We start from the raw sequence: 26,483 nt of genomic DNA, 5'->3' as shown, positions 1-26,483 counted from the left end.
GCAGGAAGATTGTTCCCGATGTTGGGGAAGTCCAGGACAAGGGGTCACAGCTTAAGGATAAAGGGGAAATCCTTTAAAACCGAGATGAGAAGAACTTTTTTCACACACAGAGTGGTGAATCTCTGGAACTCTCTGCCACAGAGGGTAGTTGAGGCCAGTTCATTGGCTATATTTAAGAGGGAGTTAGATGTGGCTAAGGGGATCAGGGGGTATGGAGAGAAGGCAGGTACGGGATACTGAGTTGGATGATCAGCCATGATCATATTGAATGGCGGTGCGGGCTCGAAGGGCCGAATGGCCTACTCCTGCACCTAATTTCTATGTTTCTATCTATTATTATTTGTATCCTTGCACTGTGCACACATTATCCGCTCACCGCTGCTTTCAGTAGGATTTAGTTTGTATATTTTGCACTTCAATTATTTGTGCACTTATTTATTTCTGAAAAAAAAACCCGAGTCGCCTATTCCTTCGCTCCATAGATGCTGCCTCACCCGCTGAGTTTCTCCAGCATTTTTGTCTACCTTGATAAGAGTAACAATGGACAACTTAGCTCCACATACTGAACCTTCTGCAGCATCATGATTGATTTTGACTTGTGCCTCAGCTGCACTTTGCCGCCTGTTTCTGTAAACCCTTACAACAAAAAACTAGACTGTCTCAGCCGTGTGTACGTGGAATAAAAGCTTACTAGAATAGAGTTTCTTTGCATTAAACTACAGTACGTTCCACAATAGTAAAGGTGAGTGCAGCACCAGCAAGTCTCAAGACGCTGGGTGCCAACGAAACAAAGCAGCCCCTTGGACACTGGTCAATATTATCTCCCACTGTCGCTGATGTGCAGTAGCCACAGCAGATGGCAACAAATAACACAATCGAGAAGTTCCACCCCTCTGCAAATTGTGCCACCATGGTGAAACCAAAATGTATAAAAATTGCCTTTATTAAAATCTGACAATGTGCACTTTAGCCACACGTGGGAGGACATGAAAGGTGGCGTGTAATATTTGCATCACAAAGGTGTCAGATGATCTAAAATATCATAAACAGATATATGATAGGAGCAGAATTAAGCCATTTGGCCCATTAAGTCTACTCCATCATTCAATCATGGCTGATCTATCTCTCCCTCCTAACCCCATTCTCCTGCCTTCTCCCCATAACCTCTGACACCCCGTACTAATCAACAAACTGATCATCTCCAACAGGAGAGAATGGAACTACCTAGATAGTATCTGGACTGGATCTGCCACATAAATACTGTGACTACGAGCAAGTCCGAGGCCGATATGTTGCAGCGAGTGACTCATTTTCTAGCATCATTAACATTGCACATGTGTTGAGTGTGATGGAATGTTGTCCACTTGCCTGGATGAGTGCAGCACCAACACTAGATGCCACCCACTTGACCAACACTCATCAACGTTATCTCCCGCCACCATTGATGTACAAGAGATGGTCACTGCAGTTCCTTACCTCCCATGCCACCTCAACCATCACAAAGGGCAGAGACAGCAGGTGCATGGGACAACAAGTTACACCAATCCTGCATCGTTCTAAACCCTGGAACTCCCTCCCAGACTGCATTCAGGAGCACCTTTACCAATAGAACTACTGCTTGCATGAAGACAGTGCACCATCTCTTCTCAAAGCCAACGTGGAAGAAGCATTAATACTGGCTTTGCCTTTAGACTCATGAAATTATACAGCTGTACAGCACGGAAACGGCCTTCGGCCCACCTTATCCAAGCCAAACAAGTTGACTGGGCTAGTCCCATTTGCCACTGATACCTGTAAATTGTAAATTAATTAAAAACGCTCTCCAATCAACAGGTTGTGTTATAGTTTGTGATTCTATGCCACTCTTAAAGGTGTTAAGAAATATCTCATGACACCAATCCCACCCACCATTCTACACTAAAACAATGCCGAATCAGGTCGGAACCAAACGGGGACAAACAACACTCACATACATACACATCCACACAAATATGGTAAGATAAACGAAACAAAAAGTACTAAAAAAAAAAAGAAGAAAAAAAGAGGGGGCCACTAATAGCAGTAAATAAGTAAGTAATTAAATAAATAAGTGTGGGGAGGGGGGTGGTGGTTAAGGGGAGAGCAGCTGAAGTAGAGCAGAACAATGGTGGAGAGCACTCAGTCCTCTTCCGAGTCCGGGGACAAGTTGAGAGAGTTAACAAGTTCCAAGAAAGGGTTCCATGTATCTAGGAATGTCTTGGTAGAGCCTTTGAGAGAGAACCTAGGTTTTTCAAGCTTTAAATTGTAAAGCACCTCCTTAATCCAGCGGGTGTGTGTCGGGGGACAGGTGAGCCTCCAGTCTCCGGGTTAACAAGGTTGTAAAAGCTAGGACCCGTTTCACCGCAACAGAGAGGTTGGTCTTGGGAGGGGAACCGAAAATGGCTGACAGTGGGTTTGGAGGAATAGTCTGGCCGTAGGCTCTGCTTATCAAGTCGAAAGCACTCCTCCAAAAGGCTGCTAGCTTAGGGCAAGACCAAAACATATGGCTATGGTTGGCAGGAGATTGATTACATCTGTTGCAGGTGTCCCTAACAGCGGGGTAAATTCTAGATAATCTTGCATTTGTGTAGTGGACTTTGTGAAGGACTTTGCATTGGATTAGGCCATGACGGGCACATATGGAGGAAGAATGGATCAAGTCCCAAGCATTGCTGCTCTGTTAGTTTCGTATTCATGTTCAGCCCTTCTAAGCTATGACTTAGAATTTGTATGACTTAGCTACAACTAAGTCAATAAGTCTTCTTCTTCTTCTTATCGAGTCCACATCACAAGATTAGAAATTGTTCAGCCAGAGCTGAAAACACTTCCTACAATGGCATCTTGCCCGTCTGCGCTTCTTGTGCGTGGTGGTGGACACCGGCGCGCGAGGTGATCACTCTTTCCTTAACCCCGGTCATTAAGTGATTGTTTACTTTTATATAATCCCTACGGGACGTATTATAGATGTTTTGAACGTCATTCTCTGCAGCAGGTCCATCCACATTCTTCATTTTTTTAACTTAAGCTTCAGGTGTTTATTTCCATCTGATTCTATTCCTGGTTATCAAACAATGAGCAAAGCCGTCTAGGCTGGATATCAACCGAGGAGATTCCCGTCAGACTTCTCCTAATGCTGTATGAGATACGAAAAATAATTCCTCGTTTTATCCAAGGTAAGCCAAGATCATATTTCCGATGTTTACAGTTAAAAATATATAAGGTGTTAATTGATTGGTGGAGAAGAATTACCTACAGTCAGGTAAGGTACATTAGACAGACACGAAAAGCTGGAGTAACTCAGCGGGTCAGACAGCATCTCTGAAGAAAAAGAATAGGTGATGTTTCGGGTCGAGACCCGTCTTCAGACAGTCAGGGGATGACTGTATGGGATGGGTGGGTTGTCTAATGAGGAAAGACTTGACAGTATGTGTTTGTATCCACTGTGGATTTGAAGAGTGAGAGTGGAATTGAAACGTTTAAAATCCTGACGATCACGACAGGATGATTGTGGAGCAGACATGGCTTCTTGTGAAAGAATCAAGAACAAGGATTGCCCTTTCACTACAGACAAAGAGAATGTTGTGAGTCTTGGATCTCTTTCTCTTAAAGAATGTTGCAAATAGAGGCTTTGAATATTTTTTAAGACAGCGGCAAACACATTCTTGACAAGTAAAGGAGTGAAAATTTATTCAAACAGTTGGGAATGTAGAGTTGAGTTTATGATCTTATCTCAGCCATGATTTTATTAAGTGATGGAAAAGGCAAGTAAGCATTTCATTGTTCCGTCTCAGGACAAATTTGACACTTGACTCTTGAAGTCCAGGACAAGGGGTCACAGCTTAAGGATAAGGGGGAAATCCTTTAAAACCGAGATGAGAAGAACTTTTTTCACACAGAGAGTGGTGAATCTCTGGAACTCTGCCACAGAGGGTAGTTGAGGCCAGTTCATTGGCTATATTTAAGAGGGAGTTAGATGTGGCCCTTGTGGCTAAGGGGATCAGGGGTTTATGGAGAGAAGGCAGGTACGGGATACTGAGTTGGATGATCAGCCATGATCATATTGAATGGCGGTGCAGGCTCGAAGGGCCGAATGGCCTACTCCTGCACCTACTTTCTATGTTTCTATGTTTCAAGCGGTGGACTGGCCTTTGTGTACTCAAATGCTCATCTGATTACAAAAGGAGATATTTCTCCACTGTCATTTTTAATCTTTTTAAAACAAATCACAAGATGCCATAACTGAGATGTTATAATTATTGGAAAACATTGAACAATCAGTGTAGATAAAAGGCTAAAGGCTAAACTTTATACCAAAGATAGACACAACGTGCTGGAGTTACCCAGTAGGTCAGGCAGCATCTCTGGAGAAATAGGATAGGTGATGTTTCGGGTCGGAACCCTGCTTTTACCATTTTTTTGCCTCCGCCTCTGCACTCTCCCCCCTCTACTTTCAGACTGAAGAAGGGTCTCGACACAAAACATCACCTATCCTTTTCCTCCAGAGATGCTGCCTGACCCGCTGAGTTACTCCAGCGCTTTGTGTCTATCTTTAAATAAAAGACTGATTGAGGTATTGATGACTCTGAAAGCATAGTCATTGGGAAAGTGGGTCCTACTTAATGTTCACAAAGATCCAGAGAGTTGTGAATCTCTGCCTCAGAAGGCAGTGGTGGCCGATTCACTGGATGCATTCAAAAGAGAGTTAGGTAGAGTTCTTAGGGTTAGGGATATGGAGAGAAGGCAGGAATGGGGTACTGATTGTGGATGGTCAGCCATGATCACATTGAATGGTGGTGTTGGCTCGAATGGCCTACTTATTTTCTATAAGGAATTAAGGAGAATGTTATTTTAGTGAGAAGCTGAGTTAATTATTGTCACCTGTACTGAGGAACAATGACAATGTTTTGGTGTGTGCTATCCAGTTTGCAAAAAGACTATACATAATTACAATCAAACCGCCCCACTGTGTACAGATACAGGATAAATGGAATAACGTTTAGTGCAAGAAAAGGTCGGATTAAATATAGGGTTCGAGGTTCTCCAATGAGGTTGATGGTAGGTCAGGACCACTGTCTAGTTGGTGATGGGATGGTTGAGTTGCCTGGTGACAGCTGGGAAGAAACTGTCCCTGAATCTGGAGGTGACGTGTTGCACATTTAATGGTCTATGGTAAATGATCTCAATGAGGAGAAGGAGTAAAAGGAGTAATTGGAGCACAAATAGTGACATAGTCTCCTTGGGAGGAAGCCAACACACTACTGTGTTTCATGAGACTGAGATGTCTTCACAAAATGAGACTGCAGGTTTGCTTGTTTTTAAAAAAGCGAATATAGGAGAAAGGAATAACTGAGGGATTCAAAGAATTCCATCATTTCATGACGTTGGAAGAACATGAGTCAGCAAAGGAGAGCAATGAATCATTTTTGAGGATGCGTGATGCAGGAATGAATGTAGAATGGTTTTACAGCTTGGAGCAACAATGACGGCTGAGAAACAGAGCCCTTTGTGACATCAATCAAAGCAAGGGCGTGGAGATTGTGAAAGAAACTGTTGAAAGGTGGAGACACAAGGAACTGTAGATGCTGGAATGTTGAGTAAAATGCTGAGTGCTCGAGGAATTGTGGGTCAGGCAGCATCTGTGAAGGAATGAACATTTTGGACCGGCACTCTTTAGAAGAAACATCGTGAAAAGTCGTCTATCCAATCCCTCAAGAGATGCTGCCTGACCCGCTGTGTTACTCCAGCACAAAATGTTGAAAGATGTTTAGCCCAAAACTGTGGCGTTTAGGGAAGATAGACTTGGGACTGGTGGTGACGAACTTGTAGAGTTTCTGGACTATTGGATGTCTGGGTCACAGTGAGTGTAAAGGGAGTGCAGGAACCAGAACGTTGGTGAGTGGGGAGGGAGATGTGGTGCTGGGTCTCCAGTGAATGGGGAAGGCAGCGAAGGAAGAATTAGAGTGTTATGGTAACTCAGCGGGTCAGGAAGCATCTGTGGAGAACATGGATAGGTGACGTTTCACAGAGTGCTGGAGTAACTCAGCGGGTCAGGCAGCATCTGTGGAGAACATGGATAGGTGACGTTTCACACAGTGCTGGAGTAACTCAGCGGGTCAGGCAACATCTGTGGAGAACATGGATAGGTGACGTTTTAGGGCGGGATCCTTCATCAAACTCAGTTAAATTGACCTTCAATGGACTTTATTCTCCACAACTAACATCTGCAGTTCCCGGTCTCTACAAGTACAAGGCAGTGAGGCACCGGGGTCTGATCTAAATCCCCAGGCAGTGGATTACTGGCTTTTTCCTGCACTTGACACCTTTAAATATTAATGGGATATTAATTAGGATAATACAGGAAAATGGTGCTCAGGTGTGTGATCTCAATGAACAAAGAGCAAAACATCAGATGCTCTCCTGACACTCCTATTTCTTATTTTGTTACCATATTAAAAAATGGAAGATGCTTAAATATTTGTTTTATTTGATTGTTAGTGGTCATCTGCCTTTTTTTTGGTTTATTTAATTTGTTTTTGGTTTAAGGCATGAGATATTTGCTAATTACTCTTTTTCTAATCTTTCCATTATATGGGTAGAACCTTTGTGATAAAAAACGAGTATTATTGACCGTAAAATTATCATGTTGCTGTTAAAAAAAACCCATTGAATTCAATATCAGGTAACTCAATGGGTCAGGCAGCATCCCTGGAACAAATGGATGGGTGATGTTTCAGGTTGGAACTCTTCTTGGGACTGATTGTACGAGAGGGCATCACACATCTCCAGTCAGGGAGAGGAGGAGAACTCTGACTGGAGATTTCACAGTGAAACCATAAAATATAAATATAGACAAAAGGAACTGCAGATGCTGGTTTACAAGAAAAGGCACAGTGTGCTGGAGTAACTCAAAACATGTCCACGTCTGTGAATGAATGGAAACAAAAATGATCAACTGCAATTGTTGCATTATGAGGTTCTAACGGCTTCCAAAAGTGTAAAACTATGAACTCTCAGGGTGTTTTCAATAACAATAGTTTGTATATTGGCTGCAGACTCTCTGTAGAAAGGTCTCGACTGGAAAGTCACCTATTCCTTCGTTCCATAGATGCTGCCTCACCCCGTTGAGTTTCTCCAGCATTTTTGTCTACCTTCGATTTTTCCAGCAGTTCCTTCTTAATCATTTCATTGATGTAGAAGGTTTATCACCATGAGTCATTCATTGAAGTTGGAAGCATCAGGCTGAATGCTACAAGATCAAACATCTTGTTTAGAGATACAGCATGGGATCAGGCCCTTCGGCCCACCGAGTCCTTGCCGACCATTGATTACATGTTCACATTAGTTTGATGTTATCCTATTTTCTCATCCACTCCATAGACGACAGGGGCAATTGACGGAGGTCGATCAACCTACAAACCTGCTCGCCTTTCTAATGTGGCAGGAATCTGGGGCGCTCTGAGGAAACCCACGTGGTCACAGGGAGAACATACAAACTCCACACAGACAGCACCTGAGGTCAGCAACGTAGCCGGGACTCTGGCGCTGTGAGGCAGCGGCTCTGACAGCTGTACCACTACACTGCAAATGTCTTTTTACTTGTCTCTTGAATGTAATGGTGGCATCCCACAGAAGTGTCAGTGTCTTGCACTGTATCTGATTGCACAAATCTGGTGGGTCTGGTAAATCTGTGGGATTCGTTGCCACAGAAGGGTGTAGAGGCCAAAAAAAGTAATTGGATTTCTTTAAAGCAGAGATAGATAGATTCATGATTAGTACAGGTGTCAGGGGTTATGGGGTGGGGGGAGGCAGGAGAATGGGGTTAGGAGGAAGAGATAGATCAGCCATGATTGAATGGTGGTACAGACTTGATGGGCCGAATGGCCTAATACTGCTCCTATCACTTATGACGTTATGAGTACCCTGCACCGATACACGCATGTACAATTCAAGGCCTCCACACAAGGGGAATGATGAAAGTCTTAGTTAGGATTGCCTAGATTCCACCAAAAACCCATCACTTTCTACAGCAAAGAACATATTTCATATTTTTTTGCAATCAGAAGCAAAGACAGTCTTATTTTCGTGAAAATGGGCAAGAAAGTTTAAATTGAGAGAGGAAAGATAATTTAAAACAGACTTTAGGAGCAGGCACTTCACACAGAGGGTAGTGTGTGCATGGAACGAGCTGCCACAGAGGTAGTTGAGGAATCAAAATATGTACAAGGCTTTAGGTCAGATACAAGCATAGGTCAGGGGAAATGGGCCAAATGTGGGCAGGTGGTTCTAGGTTACAAGGGCATCTTGGTCAACGTGGATGAGTTGGGCCAAAGGACTTGTTTTTGATTTGTAAAGACACTTCTTTATTTCATGCGGCAGTGAAGTAACTGATGCTGTTTAATCCTAGAGTGAACTACAATGGGATGGCATATCCTCCATTCTCTGCTAAATGGGGTCAACAAATACTCCACGTCGCTGGGCAAGGTGTGGCTCTCGGTGATTTTCGTTTTCCGTGTGTTGGTCTTGGTGGTGGCGGCCGAGACGGTTTGGGGAGATGAGCAGAGCGACTTTGTCTGCAACACCCAACAGCCCGGCTGCAGGAACGTCTGCTATGACCGCTTCTTCCCCATCTCCCACATCCGGCTGTGGGTCTTCCAGCTGCTCTTTGTGTCCGTCCCCTCCTTACTCATCGGCATGCACGTCTCCCAAAGGAAAAAGAGCAGGAAGAACATCAAAATCTTTCACCTGAATGCAGCTAAACTGAAAATAAAAATCGATGCCCCTCTCCTACGGACTTACCTGGTCAGTCTTGTCTTCAAGATGCTATTTGAAGCCAGCTTTATGTACTTGTTCTACTGGATCTACGAGGGCTACCAGATGTTGCGACTTGTGAAGTGCAGTGAATACCCCTGTCCCAACACTGTAGACTGCTTCATTTCCAGGCCCACCGAGAAAACGATTTTTACCATTTTCATGCTGGTGATTTCGGCATTGTGTATCGTTTTGAATGTGGCTGAGCTCTGCTTTTTGATCATTAGATATTGCTTTGTGCATTGGAAGCAAAGTATGTTTTCTGCAGCAGAAAACAACGCGAGAGACAGAAGATTAACGGCTATCACCTCCGCCGACAAGACCACGGCTGACACAGATATTGACCAAGACAGCCACTCAGAACACTCCTCTGTCTGTTAAACCCCCCCCCCACATTTTATGAATTTAGACGTTAGAAGTACAACGCATCAATAGGTCATTCGTCCAGTGATCCCCGCACACCAACATAGATAGAAACATAGAAATTAGGTGCAGGAGTAGGCCATTCGGCCCTTCGAGCCTGCACCGCCATTCAATATGATCATGGCTGATCATCCAACTCTGTATCCCGTACCAACATTATCCTACACACACTAGGGACAATTTACAATTTTACCAAATCCAATTAAACTACAAATCTGAAGGTCTTGGGAGTTCGTGAGGTAACCGGAGCACCCGGAGAAAACCCACACGGCTCACAGGGAGAATGTATAAACTCTGTACAGCCAGCACCTGTTGTCAGGATCGAACCCATGTATCTGGCGCTGTGAGGCAGCAACTCTACCGCTGCGCCACCGTGCTGCCCACTAATGGGTGCCACAGATATGATCATACAATTTACAATGCACACACATAAACACAGCTCACAACCAACACAATCCTTGTATGGACTGCTGCAGTGGTTACATGGTGATGGGAGAGGAGAAATGTCACTTGTGTTCTCTTTATATTTAGTTATGTGTTGCACCCACATAATTGACACTTAAGTGGAAGGTATTATTGCATTGCGACCTTCTGCAAGCCTTCAGGAATGTCACCACCCATGAAAAATATTCAGCAACAGAGGATTATAAGATACATTATTTATGCGTAACTAATAGGTACATCTGATAGGGAAGTTGATGCAGATTGGAACGATACTTTAAATTCTAGGTATTGAATAGATGATTAATGTTAGGACCTAAGAGAATTTGACAAATTATTAGATAAAATATTGTAGAGAACATAATGACACGTGGATGTTTAATAAATAGGGAACAGCAAATGTCCTTATCCTAATAACATTGATGTGTTTATTTCCAGTCCACCAGAACATGTTTTACTCTCTCTATATGAGTGATTTTAGCGGTATGCACCCCACTGAATATTGTTGAACTGTGCAGTTTGATTGTAACATATGACCCCCTCAGACTAGGATACAGCTTATGTTTGTAGAAGTGTTCCAGTTTGTACATTCTCCCTGTGACCTTGTGGGTTTTCTCCGGGTGCTCCGGTTTCCTCCCACACACCAAAGACGTCCAGGTTTGTAGGCTAATTAACCATATAACCATATAACAATTACAGCACGGAAACAGGCCATCTCGGCCCTACAAGTCCGTGCCGAACAATTATTTTTTTCCCCTTAGTCCCACCTGCCTGCACTCATACCATAACCCTCCATTCCCTTCCCATCCATATGCCTATCCAATTTATTTTTAAATGGTACCAATGAACCTGCCTCTACCACTTCCACTGGAAGTTCATTCCACACCGCTACCACTCTCTGAGTAAAGAAGTAATTGGCTTGGTAAAATTGTAAATTGTCCCTAGTGTGTGTAGGAGTGTTAGTGTGCGAGCACGGACTTAGTGGACCGAATGGCTTGTTTCTACACTGTATATCACACTAAACTAAACGAGTGAAGCTTGTTATGATACATCTATCAACCTCATTCAGAACCCAGTAGCTTTAGTACACGGCAAACTCCAGTTCATTATACACCCTGTGATGCTATTGTCAATGTTCTTGCAGGCTGAGCCCAGCCATCTGCACAGCTGGCAGGTGACACACCAACATCTGGTAATCCAGGTGTGCATTGGCATGCAATCCAACAAGCACAGCTCCTCTGTTTGGTTGGGCGTATGATGGTGAGATTACTGCAGACATGTTGGAGGTGGCACTGGGATGTGATGTCTCCAACTGTGCCAGGCTGCTCCTGGGCATTGCCTTACGCCCTATAAATAGTAATGATACTGACGGGAGAGTAACCAAACAAGGACAACCTTTTGTGGTGGGCATGATCACAGGGAGACAGATTCCATGGTCAATGTTCCTGTGGAGTGTGTGTGGTCTCCTGTCCTCAGCCCCTGTGCTTGGTCCTGTCCTGAGGGTATTGGCTGGCCCAGGGAGCTGGTCCTCTAGGTGAGAGATTGCCTGGCATTTGGCTTGCCTGTTGGGGGAGTGGGAGTGCATGGAGCCTCTTGATTTACAACTTTGCCATACACCAATCATGTTTGCACGCAGCAATAAACTGTTTACATTTGAACTAAACTCTGTGTCTGATCGTGTGTGAATTTGACAATTATAGGAACACAAACAAAATTTGGAGCTGGAATATTGAGAGCAAGATCTTCATTGAAGCCGCTGCCTGATCTGCCGAGTTCTTCCAGCACTTTGTGTTTTACTCAATATTCCAGCAGCTGCACTTTCTTGTTCCTTCAATGGAATGTTCTGAATAGTTTTTACTATTTTACTATTTGGCCACAAATGGAATACTTCTCATTACCTGGGTCACGAGGTACAGAGATGGGCAGAAACTGCATAGAAATTAGGTGCAGTAGTAGGCCATTCGGCCCTTCGAGCCTGCACTGCCATTCAATATGATCATGGCTGATCATCCAACTCAGTATCCCGTACCTGCCTTCTCTCCATACCCTCTGATCCCCTTAGCCACAAGGGCCACATCTAACTCCCTCTTAAATATAGCCAATGAACTGTGGCCTCAACTACCTTCTGTGGCAGAGAGTTCCAGAGATTCACCACTCTCTGTGTGAAAAAAGTTCTTCTCATCTCGGTTTTAAAAGATTTCCCCCTTATCCTTAAGCTGTGACCCCTTGTCCTGGACTTCCCCAACATCGGGAGCAATCTTCCTGCATAAATCAGAGGACTATGAATCTTCACAACTCTCTGACTCCAGGGTGATTCAAGGGGGAGATTGGCAGAGATTTGGACCATATGGTAATTAAAGGAATACGGGGAAAAGTCAAAGACCATGCTGGAGGAACTAACAAGGTTAGACAGCATCTCTGGAAGGAAGTGAGTGAAGAATGGCCACAACCTGAAACGCTGTCGTACCATTCTCTCCACAGATGCTGCCTGACCCGCCCAGTTCACCCAGCACTTTGTGAGTTGCATCTGCAGTTCCTTGTGCCTCTAAACCAGTGGTTCCCAACGTGGGGCGTACGCCCCACAGGGGGGCAATTTGATTTTTAAGGGGGGCAATTGAGCGCGACTGAGGAGGTCTGGGTCCAAATTTTCGATTTTTTTTTTTTTGGATTTTCCGTCAGGTAAACGTATGTAGTTTATGTTTCAGATGTTATTTTGAGTAAATAATTTTTTTGGGGTAAAAAAGGTCTTTATTGTGTAGTTATTACATAATCACCGCGCCATCGCTCTTCATGCACGTCGCACGAAGCGGGCGAGGTAATGGGAGAATTATATATCACCACATGGGGGGGGCATCAGGATTTTAGATGTGATTAGGTGGGGCATGGCCAAAAAAAGGTTGGCAACCACCGATTTAGAGCAAGTGTATAAGTGTGGCTATTAGGAATGATCCCTTTGAATGTCGGTGCTGACTCAATGACTCTGAGGGGAGGAGCTGGTGTTCACTATATCAATACCTTCTGATGAAAGAACTTTGACCTGAAATGTCAACTCTGTTTCACTTCCCATAGTTGCTACCTGATCTGCAGACCACTCCGCTATTTGCTATGTTTATTTCAGCCTTCCAGCATCTGCAGTTTCTTTGATTCAGTTTGCATCATTAATAGTTTCCAAAATTGAGTAGATATATATATTCACAGGCTTTGATGAACTTTTAAGCACTAGATTTATGCCGCTGTTTTTTGAGCTACCACCAAAAGTGATGAAACTGGAGAGTCCTTGGATAGACACAAAACGCAGAGTAACTCAGCGGGACAGGCAGCATCTCCTGAGTGAAGTAATATGTGCCGTTTCGGGTCGAGACCATTCTTCAAGACGTGTGACAATAAAGTATTCATTCATTCATTCATTAACCTTGGTTTCTTACTAATAATTATTATTTATTATTATTTAGTTAATATTGATTCTCAGCTGTAACAACATAACTGACGGGTGACGTTTTGGGTCGAGACACTTGTTCAGACCCGAAACATCACCCATTCCTTCTCTCCAGAGATGCTGCCTGTCCCGCTGAGTTACTCCAGCTTTTTGTATCTATCTTCGGTTCCAACCAGCATCTGCAGTTCCTTCCCACACAACATAACTCGTGCTGTTTATTCCTAGGGTAATCCAAGATGGATTGGGACACCCTTCAAGAGTTGCTCGGCGAGATGAACAAATACTCCACGTCGCTGGGCAAGGTGTGGCTCTCGGTGATTTTCGTTTTCCGTGTGTTGGTCTTGGTGGTGGCGGCCGAGACGGTTTGGGGAGATGAGCAGAGCGACTTTGTCTGCAACACCCAACAGCCCGGCTGCAGGAACGTCTGCTATGACCGCTTCTTCCCCATCTCCCACATCCGGCTGTGGGTCTTCCAGCTGCTCTTTGTGTCTGTCCCCTCCTTTCTCATCGGCATGCACGTCTCCCAAAGGAAAAAGAGCAGGAAGAACATCAAGATCTTTCACCTGAATGCAGCTAAACTGAAAATAAAAATCGATGCCCCTCTCCTACGGACTTACCTGGTCAGTCTTGTCTTCAAGATGCTATTTGAAGCCAGCTTTATGTACTTGTTCTACTGGATCTACGAGGGCTACCAGATGTTGCGACTTGTGAAGTGCAGTGAATACCCCTGTCCCAACACTGTAGATTGCTTCATTTCCAGGCCCACTGAGAAGACTATCTGTACTGTGTTTATGTTGGTGATCTCAGCTCTGTGCATCTTGTTGAATGTGTCTGAGCTCTGCTTCTTGGTTGTAAAATATTGCATTATTCAGTGTAGAACGTCTTGTTTCCCCGCAGTAGAAAACGAGACAAGGTCCAAGAGGTAGTAAATACCAGACCCTCCTTCCTCAGAAATCAACTCGCGGTGAATCACTGAGAGAGAAATGTTCAACTTTTGTGGGAAATATTTCCATTATCTTCAGTAAAAAACGTTGCATGAAATAGCCTATTTATTTTATTCATGATTGGCTTCACTGAGAAGTCTAGATTGGTGGCAAAGTGTTTCAGCACAATGGCCTCTGTCTGGGTAACTGAATGGTGTCCACCATGTGTAGCCCTCTTCCCAGTTGGGATGGCTATCCCAGAGTGAGTCAAGCCCAGCCTGAAACTGCCAGACCCCGAGAACCATACCTCTACATCAATATCCTAGACTCCAGGCACAAGAGACTGCAGATGCTGGAATCCATGGGATGTGGTGATACATGGATAGGACAGATTTGGAGGGATATGGACCAAATGCAGGCAGGTGGGACTAGTGTAGCTGGGACATGTTAGCCCATGTGGGCAAGTTGAGCCAAAGGGCCTGTTTCAACACTGTATCACCTATGAATCTGTGACTCTATCCTGAGCAATCTTAACAGACGATGTTCCAGGTCAGGACTCTTCTCCATTCCCACAGATGCTGCCTGACCTGCTGAGTTCCTCCAGCACTTTGAGTTTTGTCAATGTCCTAGACTCCTTCCATATACCCATCATCTGTGGGTGAACAATTTGCCCCTCAAGGTCCTAACCAATCTTGCCCCCTCACTTTAAACCTATGAACGCTAGTTCTTTATTCCCTTACTTTAGGTAAAATATTCTGTAAGATCACCCCTTAGCCTCGTGTGCTCCAAGGAATAAGGTCCTAGTGCTGCCCAACTTCTCCCTATAGCTCAGGCCCTTGAGTCCTGGCAACATCCTTGTAAATCTTCTCTCCACCCTTTCCAGCCTAACGGCATCTGCCCTACAGCAGGCTGACTTATTCTGAACACAATACTACAGAGATAAACACAAAATGCGGGAGTAACTCTGTGGAACTGGAGAGCAGGAATGAGTGACGGTTTGAGTTGAGACTTGTCTTCAGACTGTAGAAGGGTCTCGACCCCAAATGTCACCCATTCCTTCTCTCCAGATACTGCCTGGCCTGCTGAGTTACTCCAGCATTTTGTGTCTATCTTCAGTGTAAACCTGCATCTGCAGTTCCTTCCTACACAATACGAGGAAATACTTTTTCTCACGGAGAGTGGCGAGTCTGTAGAATTCTTGGCCTCAGAGGGCGGTGGAGGCCGGTTCTCTGGATACTTTCAAGAGAGCGCTGGATAGGGCTCTTAAAAAAGTCAGCGGAGTCAGGGGATATGGGGAGAAGGCGGGAACGGGATACTGATTGGGGATGATCAGCCACGATCACATTAAATGGCGGTGCTGGCTCGAAGGGCCGAATGGCCTCCTCCTGCATCTATTGTCTATAACACTCCAAATGTGGCCTCACCAATGTCTTGTGAAACTACCATAACCTCCCAACACTGATATTTTGGGAACCAAAATATAAACATTATATATATATATATATATGCATATATACACACAAATAGCAGGATTGAAATCCTTTTATTTCAATACAGAACCAGTGGCTGTTGTTACATTCGATGACTTTTCCTGGTCATGGTGGTGGTTCCTGCTGTAAGTTTCTGTAAAATAAAATGCAGGAGTTGAAATGAGTCAAAACGAGTGGTAACGTCATCGATCTGGTCAAAGCAGAACAGCCTAACGGCATCTGCCCTGGGGGAGGGCTGTGAGTGAGTGGGGGAACACAATGGGGGAGGGGGTGACAAAGTGGGGGGGGGGAGTAAGTCTGCAGAACTGGAGAGGAGGAATGGGGGAGGGGTTTGAGTGAGACTTGTCTTCAAACTGTAGAAGGGTCTCGAGGGGGTGAGTGGGGGAGGGGGTGCCTGGCCTGTGAATTTGGGGCATTTTGGGTGAGTGAGGTGTAAACCTGCATCTGAGTTCCTGACTTGGGGGAGTGAGTGGGGGAGGGGGGGGGGAGTGAGTGGGGGAGTGAGTGGGGGTGAGGGGGGGAGTGAGAGCAACACTTTTTTCTCACGGAGAGTGGGGGAGGGGTGGGAGTCAGTGGGGGAGTGAGAGGGCGGGGGGGCCGGTTTCTGGGTGAGTGAGATACTTTCAAGGGGTGAGTGGCTAGATAGGGCTCTTAAAAAAGAGTCAGGGGGGAGTGATATGGGGAGAAGGCAGGGGGAGGGGGGTGGGGGGTACTGATTGGGGATGATCAGCCACGATCACATTTAAAATGGGTGTGCTGGCTCGAAGTGCCGAATGAGTGGGGGACTCCTGTGGGGGATTGGTGGGATAACACTCCAAATGGGGGGGTCACCAATGTCTTGTGGTGGGGGGGAACCTGGGGAGTGGGGGATTAATTTTTGGGAACCAAAATATAAACAGTATTATATATATATATTATGCATATATACAGTGGGGGAGGGGTGGGAGTGGGATGGGGGACCTTTGAGTGGTCAATACAGAACCAGTGGGGTGAGTACATTGGGGGGGGGGGGTGGTCAGTGGGGGAGGGGGGGGTTCCTGCTGTAGTGTTTCTGTAAAATAAATGCAGGAGTTGGGAGGGGGTGAGTGAGTGGGGGAGTGGTAACGTCATCGATCTGGGTCAAAGCAGAACAGAGTGAGTGAGTGGGGGAGGGTGGGAGTGAGTGTGGGGGAGGGTGAGTGAGTGGGTGAGTGGTGAGTGGGGGAGGGGGTGAGTGAGTGGGAGGGGTGAGTGGGGGGAGGGGGGGAGTGAGTGGGGGAGGGGGTGAGCGAGTGGGGGAGGGGGTGAGGAGGGGGGGTGAGTGAGTGGGGGTGAGGGTGGGGGGGGGAGTGAGTGAGTGAGTGGGGGAGGGTGGGGGGAGTGGGGGTGGGGGGGGTGAGTGGGGAGAGTGAGTGAGTGGGGGGGGTGGGGGTGGGAGTCAGTGGGGGAGGGGTGAGTGGGGGGGGGTGGGAGTGAGTGGGTGAGGGGTGAGTGAGTGGGGGAGGGGGAGTGAGTGAGTGAGTGGGTGGGTGGGGGAGTGGAGTGAGTGGGGGGTGGGGGGGGGTGGGAGTGGGTGGGGGGGGGGTGAGTGGTGAGTGGGGGAGGGGGTGAGTGAGGGGGGTGGGGTGGGAGTGAGTGGGGGTGGGGTGGGAGTGAGTGGGGGAGGGGTGGGAGTGAGTGGGGGGGGGTGGGGTGAGGTGAGTGGGGGGGGGGGTGGGAGTGAGTGGGGGAGGGGGTGGGAGTGAGTGGGGGAGGGGGGGTGAGTGGGGGAGGGGGGGAGTGAGTGGTGGGGGGGGGGGGGGAGTGAGTGGGAGTGGGGTGAGGGTGGGGGTGTGAGTGGGGGAGGGGGTAGTGGGGGGAGGATGGGAGATGCCGAGATCACAATATCAGGTGATGTAATGAGGAAAATCCACCCTGCTGTGTGGCCTCATGTGTTAATGCCCTGAGGAACAATGACCCCAACCATGTGGGAGAGGGGGTCAAGGAAAGAGCGTTCACGCTGATCGTGGCCCTGGTTCCACCAATCCTTTCCACCTCCATTGTAGGCAGATGTCGAGAAGTGTGTTCAGCTCCGGCTGAACAATTTCTCATCTTGTGATGTAGACTTGATAAGAAGAAGAGCTGGGGAGCCTTTGGTACCTCGACGTCTTAGTGCTGGTGAACAAAGGGTCCTTGCATTCCAATGCACATTGATGGGGGGAGTGGTGGCTGGGGTGTCCGTTGTGTGGGTTGCTTTATTGCCACCCCCCCTTCCCTCATTCCCACCCACCATCCTGTTGTGTCTAAATGTCTCCCACCCCACCTACTCCATTCCCCACCTCCGCACACTCACCCTCTCCATCCCCATGTCTTATATTTCAATTTTAATCCTCCCCGTCCCATCCGGATGATCCGGCTCCCCTGCTGTGTCCCAAACTGTGCGGGACTATTGGCGGTGGCAGCCCTGGTCCCAGTGGGTGGGAGGGAGATGGTGGGAACATGGGGAGGATACAACAGGATGAACATGGAATGGTGTGTATGGCCAGCACGGACTTGGTGGGCTGAAGGGCCTGTTTCTGTGCTGCATCATTCTATGACTATATCTCTCCTGAGGTTTAGGCATTGATCGATGTTTGCTGAAAGCTGTACAATGTTCAGAGTTTGAAGAGGAAGTTTATCATCTGGCATGGACTGTGACTCAGTGATCTCCATCTGGGCCATCATGTCCCTGGTCTACAATTCCATGAACTTACTTCAATCATTTCGGTTCCCTGCACCTCCTGTACATGCAGGAAGTTCTTTAACTTGCAGATTAGCTTCCCGTCCTCCATCTGAACCATGCACTGTGCAGAAGAGAAGATCATTGTACATGTGTGCAACATATCCTGCCCTCCATTCTGGATCCACCCCCCTCATGCCCCCCCCCCCCCCTCCCACCCCCCCAACACGGGGGAACGATTAATTGCTTCCATAAATTTCCTTCTGGGGGGGTGATTGTCTGGGGGGGGGGGGGGGGGGGGGGGGGGGGGGGGGGGGGGGGGGGGGGGGGATAGATAGATAGATAGATAGATAGATAGATAGATAGATAGATAGATAGATAGATAGATAGATAGATAGATAGATAGATAGATAGATAGATAGATAGATAGATAGATAGATAGATAGATAGAGAGATAGGTAGGTAGATAGATAGATAGATAGATAGATAGATATAGATATAGATAGATAGATAGATATGAAATCCAGAACAAGGGTTCACAGTTTAAGGATAAGGGGGAAATCTTTTAGGACCGAGATGATGAAAACATTTTTCACACAGAGAGTGGTGAATATGTGGAACTCTCTGCCACAGAAGGTAGTTGAGGCCACAGTTTTCATTGGCTATATTTAAGAGGGAGTTAGATGTGGCCCTTGTGGCTAAAGGGATCAGGGGGTATGGAGAGAAGGCAGGTACAGGATACTGAGTTGGATGATCAGCCATGATCATATTGAATGGCGGTGCAGGCTCGAAGGGCCGAATGGCCTACTCCTGCACCTATTTTTTTTATGTTTCTATGAAAGAGCCCCATGACTGGCAGGCAAGAGTCGGGTTTGCAGAGGGATGAGTTGTTGAAGAAAGCAGTGACCCGCCCAACATTTACAAACATGCTTGATGTACCGTGACTTGGTCTGTGTCAACAGTCATTTTGAGTTGAGTTTATTGTCACGTGTACCGAGGTACAGTGAAAAGCTTTCGTTGCGTGCTGACCAGTCAGCGGAAAGACAATACATCATTGAGGCAATGCATGTTTATACAATGATAGGACAACTAGGCATCAGGTTAAATTACCTTCATCTTTTTGCCATCCATGCTGGTGATATCGGCTTCTTTCCCGATGGTGAATTCATTGGTCACCGACTGACGGGGATTTTTGGTCGTGATGACAAAGTTGTCTCCGGTTTGTTTGATTTCAATAACTGGCATGATGTCTTTCCCAATCTTGATTATATCTTCTGGAAGCGCTGTGAAGTTATACAAGTCACACATTTGTAACTGGAGTGCAATGTCATCTTTACAATTGTACCTTGAATGTTAAGCACAGGGTTTGAAGTTTGCTGAGGGGAGACTTTAAATCGGTCCAGGTCAGGTAAAATTCATGGTTCAGGTGATGCGAGATCCTGGCCCTGGTCAATGGACCATTTCCTTAGCCAGCTCTGATTTGTTCATATGTCTAGTTTCCTTCACCCCTGCCACTCAGTCTAAATCAGGGTCTTGACCCAAAGCATCACCTATTCATTTTCTCCAGCGATGCTGCCTGACCCGCTGAGTTACTCTAGCATTTTGTGTCTGTCTTCGATGTAAGCAGGCATCTGCAGTTCATTCCTACACACAGACCATTGTTTTGTTAGGCATTCATAAAGCAATAGATTTTTGTGTTAAGATAAGGCATGAGGCAGTGATAGTGATCGTTTAGATATAGACGTATCCACTGTCCACCAACATCTCTACACCACTGCACCCGTCCTGAGCTGGGAATGTATGACCAGCCCGTCTTGTCATCAGTTTATGTCATAGGAGCAGAATTAGGCCATTCGGCCCATCATGTTTCCTCCGCCATTCAATCATGGCTTATCTGTCTTTCCCTCTCAACATCATTCTCCTGCCTTCACCCCATAATCTTTGATACCCTTATGCCCCTGTCCCACTTAGGAAACCTGAACGGAAACCTCTGGAGACTTTGCGCCCCACCCAAGGTTTCCGTGCGGTTCCCGGAGGTTGCAGGTAGTTGCCGGAGGTTGCAAGTAGTGGAAGCAGGTAGGGAGACTGACAAAAATCTCCGGGAGCCGCACGGAAACCTTGGGTGGGGCACAAAGTCTCCAGAGGTTTCCGTTCAGGTTGCCTAAGTGGGACAGGGGCATTACTAATCAGAAATCTTTAATTCTCCACTTTAAAAATACCCAATAACAATAACCCAATACCTCTACAGCCATCAGTGGCAGTGAATTCCACAGATTCACCACCCTCTGATTAAATAAATTCCTCTTCATCTCCTTTCTAAATGTTTTCTCCTTGCTAACTCTAAAAGAGGGAAGGACAAGCCTCATCCCTATATTAATGGATGGCGATAGCTGCAAATGATTCCTGGCAATTATCTATCTGGATATTGGAACTGTCAAATTATCTGAACTCAAAAAATATACTGAAAAATTATTGAGCAAACCACAAAATGCTGGAGGAACGGCAGGTCGGGCAGCATCTGTGGAGGGAATGGACTCGCAACATTTCAGGTCAGGACCCTTCCTCAGACTAACACAGTGGGGGGGGGGGGGGGGGGGGGGGGGGAGAAAGTTGAAAAAGAGAGGTGGGGACAGGATAAATGCTGGCAAGTTGGGTCCCGACCCGAATCGCCACCTATCCATTCTCAAACCCATGACTTCTGCTAGGTACCAGGACTGCAGGTGAACGCAACACGCCATGCTGACTGGGAAATATATCACTCACTGAGTCTAAATCTTGGTTCAAGATTCAAGAGTATTTCAATGTTATATGTACTGACAACGGAACAATGAAATTCTTACTTTCTGCAGCGTTACAGGTCCGTAAACTCAATAACACACAGATAAATATATAATAATTAATAATGCAAATAAATTAATAACAGTGATGCTATGTAATGATAACTGCACAAAACTGAAGTTCGTAATGCAGCTAAAGACACTGTGGCTTTTCTTGCGCCAAGGACTTGGGTAGTTTGACCAAAGTTGCTGAGGTTAGTGGTGACGAGACGTTGGTTGCTGAGAAGAAGCTGTTCTTGAAGTTGTTGGTCACGGACAGCTTGATCTTCACCTGGTTAGCTCAACTAGACAGTTGGGATCTTCAGGTTTGAAGAAAGGTCTCGACCCGAAATGTCACCTATTCCTTCCCTCCAGCCTGTCCCGCTGAGTTTCAATAGACAATAGGTGCAGGAGTAGGCCATTTGGCCCTTCGAGCCAGCACCGCCATTCAATGTGATCATGGCTGATCATACCCAATCAGTAACCCGTTCCTGCCTTCTCCCCATATCCCCTGACTCCGCTATTTCTAAGAGCCCTATCTAGCTCTCGCTTGAAGGCATCCAGAAAACCTGCCTCCACCGCCCTCTGAGGCAGAGAATTCCACAGACTCACCACTCTCTGTGAGAAAAAGTGTTTCCTCGTCTCCGTTCTAAATGGCTTATCCCTTATTCTTAAACTGTGACCCCTGGTTCTGGACTCCCCCAACATCGGGAACATGTTTCCGGCCTCTAACGTGTCCAAGCCCTTAACAATCTTGGATGTTTAAATGCGATTCCCTCTCATCCTTCTAAACTCCAGAGTGTACAAGCCCAGCCACTCCATTCTCCAGCATTTTGTGACTATCTCTGGTGTAAACCAGCATCTGCAGTTCCCCCCCTACACAGCTGAGTTCTTGAGTTCACCAAGAACTCCACAAGTCTTGATGAACTCTTGAACACCATTCTGGAGTTTGTGCCATGCAGGGTACAAGCGCTATGCCACAATCCCAAACAGTGAACTAACCAACAACTGAAACTCCTGCTGCATATCCTGGATTCCCAAGGGAGTCGCTGTCACTTACAGAGAGCCCGCATGAAGTCCTCAATGTTCTCCTGAGCGTAGACCTGCCATGTCCCGGTGAATGCCATCCTTGCTGCAGTCTGGTCTGGGGATCGTTGCACACAGAGGAGCAGCACATATACTTAACACTGAGCACAGGGACAGTCGGGTTGGTTAATAACCTGACTGCCGAATTGGTTTGAAGGTTCACATCTAATCATTAACTGAAGAGTCATCAATGTCGGTCCTCTGCACAAACATCAAGTGGTTCTGGATGTAAATAACCTCACATTCAATCTCACTGGATCATAGGACATGGAACAGTACAGAACTTCTGGCCCACAATGTTGCTGCCAAACATGATGACAAGGTAAACTATTCTCTGCCTGCATGTGAGGGTGGCGGATTTCCGCTTCCTGGGAATCCACATTGAGGAGGACCTGACGTGTGAACACACTGATCAGCAAATGGACCTGGTGACTCAGGAAAAACAGTCACCAGACCTTGCGTCCTTTTACCCACTGAGAGCCATACTAAGTACTGTGTATGCCAAACCAGCTGCACAGTGGCTCAGATCTAACCATTAACTCTGCCCCTCATGTCGGTGCCCTCTCCTTTTGAGGAAACATCTGCACCAAAAAAACCCAGAATATTCTCTCCACCCCGGATGTCCCTAACCTCACTGTTGCCTCACTGGACAAGGACAAATAGACTACAAAACAGTTTTTACCCCACTGCTATAAAAGCACTAAATGTGGGCCGAAAGGAACGCAGGGGCGATCGACTAAGGGACTGTGGTAAACGGTGGAATCGACAGAAGGATGGAGGGTTGGGTGTGTATGCGTGCTTTGTCTGTGTTTTTTATTTATTGCTTATCTTTATTATTTTACCGTGGATGTTTCGTTAGCTTTAGAAATGTTTGAATGCTGCACTGACTGGCTGACATTTTAAATTTCGTTGTACATGGCCCATGTTACAATGACAATAAAGAAACTATTCTATTCTATTCTATGTGATCCATATTCCTCCATTCGATGCAACTCCATGTGTCTATCCAAAAGCCTTTTCAATGCGACTGAAACCTGCCACCATCACTCCTGGCAGGCAGCATGTTGCAGGAACTTACCACTCACTGCCCCGCTCATCGCCAAACTTCTCCCCTTCCATCTACAAGCTGTGCCCTCTAGTATTGAATATTTCCACCTTGGGAAAAGGTTCTGACTGACCATCTCTGCCACTCATAATTTTATATTTTTCTGTCAGGTGTGCCCTTAACCTCCAACATTCAGTGTTGATTTTCCAAGACAGGTAAACTGTTCACCGTTCCTTCAACCACAGTTAATGAAATTATTGGTCAAACACTTAAATTAAATTAATTAAGATGAGAAGAACTTTTTTCACACAGAGAGTGGTGAATCTCTGGAATTCTCTGCCACAGAAGGTAGTTGAGGCCACAGTTCATTGGCTATATTTAAGAGGGAGTTAGATGTGGCCCTTGTGGCTAAGGGGATCAGGGGGTATGGAGAGAAGGCAGGTACGGGATACTGAGTTGGATGATCAGCCATGATCATATTGAATGGCGGTGCAGGCTCGAAGGGCCGAATGGCCTCTACTCCTGCACCTATTTTCTATGTTTCTATTTATGCTTTGTGATTTAAACCAAAATGTTTTTTTCCCCAAACTATTCCACAAATTCTGTGACAGTACCAGGAAGGAGGCAGAGAAAGTTGATGAAAACGCTGCAGTCCTAACTATCAATGAAAATACTTGCCATCTAAAATCTTTTCTTAGATCAGTCATCTAGTTCCTCATTTACTGTTGATGACTATACAATAAAACCTCTGGGGCACAAATCAAGACAGCGTTGTCTGTGTTTTAATTAGATTTAATATAAGCTTTCAATCCTTAATACTCAGTGTACAGCACCATCAGAGCTGCTGCCTCCCAGCTCCAGAGGCCCAGGTTCGATTCTCACCCCGGGCTCTGTCTGCGTGGAGTTTGCATGTTCACCCTGTGACACTATATTTTCCTTCAGGTGCTCCTGTGTCCTCCTACATTCTATGAAAATGCTCATGTTTTCGGCTTATTGGTCACTGACACCACTGTGTAAGTAAAGGGTTGAATCTAGATGGGAAGATATGACACAAAAAGCTGAAGTAATTCAGCAGGTCAGGCAGCATCTCTAGAGAAAAGGAACAGGTGACGTTTCGGGTCGGGACCCTTCTTTTTTTTTTTTTTTTTGTTTGTTTATTTTATAAGAAGTTAATACAGCACAAAACAGTACAGTGGCACCTAATTTTAGGTGCCAACTATGTAATACCGTAATCCATTCTATGTACAACCTCTAGTTTTATGTTATAAGAAGGAAGTAAGCAGAACAAGAAAAAGAAAACAATAGAAAGGGGAAAAAGTGGAAAAATAGATGGTAGAGAGTAGAAGAACGTGAAGTGTGTATATAAAAAATAAAAAAAGGAAGAGAGAAAGTGGAAAGTAGAAATAGAAGAGAAGGCCCCTTAAAAGAGAATTTTTCAAATCTGTATTCGGAGATGTAGATCTATCCGCGTCATGAACTGAAATCAGCAATCCTTACGGCACCGCTGCATCACATGATTCCAAAAAGTCGATGAAAGGAGACCAACTCTTTAAGAATTGGTCATATTTATCTATTAGTCGGAGTCTCATTTCTTCAAGTCGTGCTATGTCCATCATATTCCTAATCCACATTTTAACAGTTGGTGTGGTTGTATTTTTCCAAAATTAAGTAACAATTTCTTTCCAATCGGGACCCTTCTTGAGACGGAGTTTATGGGAATGTGGACAGAATAAAATGGGATTGGTTGGGGGAGTCCAGAATCAGGGGCCACAGTTTAAGAATAAGGAGTAAGCCATTTAGAACGGAGACGAGGATACATTTTTTCTCACAGAGAGTGGTGAGTCTGTGGAATTCTCTGCCTCAGAGGGCGGTGGAGGCAGGTTCTCTGGATGCTTTCAAGAGAGAGCTAGATAGGGCTCTTAAAAATAGCAGAGTCAGGGGATATGGGGAGAAGGCAGGAACGGGGTACTGATTTGGGATGATCAGTCATGATCACATTGAATGGCGGTGCTGGCTTGAAGGGCCAAATGGCCTACTCCTGCACCTATTGTCTATTGGGTTACTGGGCGTGATGATGGAATTAGTTTGTTGGGCTCAAAGACCTGTTTCTCTGATGTACGACTGACATGACATTGACTATTTACAGTAGCGGTTAGTCTGCCATATACCAATGGATCCTCGATGTTGCAGCATGGATTCAGAGACAAGATACTGCAACGCAAGATTTGCATCTGATCTAACATTTATTACTTTACTCTTCCAGTTGTGGACAATGCCTTTTACAGACGGCGAATGTTAAAGTTTTAATGGGCTAGAAGACTTGGGTCCATTGAAGATGGAAGCATTTTGTGAGAATTGCTCACAGCCTGCAGATGGAGGAACACTAACCATGTGTTAATCAAATTTCTTCAGAAGGGCATGTTTGATCTGAACTTTTTGATCAAAGTCTCATAATTTTGAATATCTACAGCCGGAAAACAAAATTACATCTTCTGAGCGGATGTGTGGCCTTGAATTAAAAAGGGAGGAATAGGACATTACATAGAAACATAGAAATTAGGTGCAGGAGTAGGCCATTCGGCCCTTCGAGCCTGCACCGCCATTCAATATGATCATGGCTGATCATCCAACTCAGTATCCCGTACCTGCCTTCTCTCCATACCCTCTGATCCCCTTGGCCACAAGGGCCACATCTCACTCCCTCTTAAATATAGCCAATGAACTGGCCTCATCTACCCTCTGTGGCAGAGAGTTCCAGAGATTCATCACTCTCTGTGTGAAAAAAGTTCTTCTCATCTCGGTTTTAAAGGATTTCCCCCTTATCCTTAAGCTGTGACCCCTTGTCCTGGACTTCCCCAACATCGGGAACAATCTTCCTGCATCTAGCCTGTCCAACCCCTTAAGAATTTTGTAAGTTTCTATAAGATCCCCTCTCAATCTCCTAAATTCTAGAGAGTATAAACCACTTGGTTTATCCAGTCTTTCTTCATAAGACAGTCCTGACATCCCAGGAATCAGTCTGGGATTATTTACCTCATTGAAATTCCAGGCACTTAGACGAGTTCAAATATCAAGAAGGACCTGTTGAATAGAGAGAAAGGTGAAGCTGGGAACTGATGATAATAACAGCCAAGCTGGGAAATTCATTTTTCATTTACAAACACACTAATTCAAACTCTTTGGTAGAGATTAATTTTTACTGCAGCCCCACAGTGTCTTGTGTAATGTTCGAACAACCTGGTGTTTGGCCCATTTGTGAAATACTTTGCTAATTTTAAAAAAGCATTTCAGAACTCAGCCAGAACTCATTGACTTTTAAC

At 45.7% G+C, this 26,483-nt stretch overlaps 3 protein-coding genes across 3 annotated transcripts; 2 read left to right on the top strand and 1 right to left on the bottom strand.

Annotated features, from left to right (window-relative positions):
- Positions 1–3,032: 3,032 nt before the first annotated feature.
- On the top strand, positions 3,033–11,416 carry LOC129709949 (gap junction beta-2 protein-like). Its single transcript, XM_055656657.1, has 3 exons — positions 3,033–3,191; positions 7,396–7,533; positions 8,423–11,416. Exon 3 carries the CDS (start codon positions 8,434–8,436, stop codon positions 9,205–9,207), a length of 774 nt encoding a protein of 257 aa, XP_055512632.1. The 5' UTR covers positions 3,033–3,191; positions 7,396–7,533; positions 8,423–8,433; the 3' UTR covers positions 9,208–11,416.
- Positions 11,417–12,239: 823 nt separating this feature from the next.
- LOC129709947 (gap junction beta-2 protein-like) lies at positions 12,240–14,702 on the top strand. Its single transcript, XM_055656654.1, has one exon. The coding sequence runs from the start codon at positions 13,363–13,365 to the stop codon at positions 14,050–14,052; it is 690 nt and encodes a 229-aa protein (XP_055512629.1). The 5' UTR covers positions 12,240–13,362; the 3' UTR covers positions 14,053–14,702.
- An 871-nt stretch (positions 14,703–15,573) lies between these two features.
- fabp10a (fatty acid binding protein 10a, liver basic) lies at positions 15,574–22,273 on the bottom strand. Its single transcript, XM_055656655.1, has 4 exons — positions 22,093–22,273; positions 19,327–19,499; positions 18,251–18,340; positions 15,574–15,672 (listed from the first exon to the last, which is right to left on the bottom strand). The coding sequence occupies exons 1-4, from the start codon at positions 22,157–22,159 to the stop codon at positions 15,622–15,624; spliced, it is 381 nt and encodes a 126-aa protein (XP_055512630.1). The 5' UTR covers positions 22,160–22,273; the 3' UTR covers positions 15,574–15,621.
- Between the last annotated feature and the right edge of the window lie 4,210 nt (positions 22,274–26,483).

Source organism: Leucoraja erinacea, chromosome 26 (genome assembly GCF_028641065.1).
Source record: "Leucoraja erinacea ecotype New England chromosome 26, Leri_hhj_1, whole genome shotgun sequence".
NCBI lineage: Eukaryota > Metazoa > Chordata > Chondrichthyes > Rajiformes > Rajidae > Leucoraja > Leucoraja erinaceus.
The sequence above is the reverse complement of the archived record's forward strand: the minus strand, read 5'-3'. Positions and strand labels throughout refer to the sequence as shown.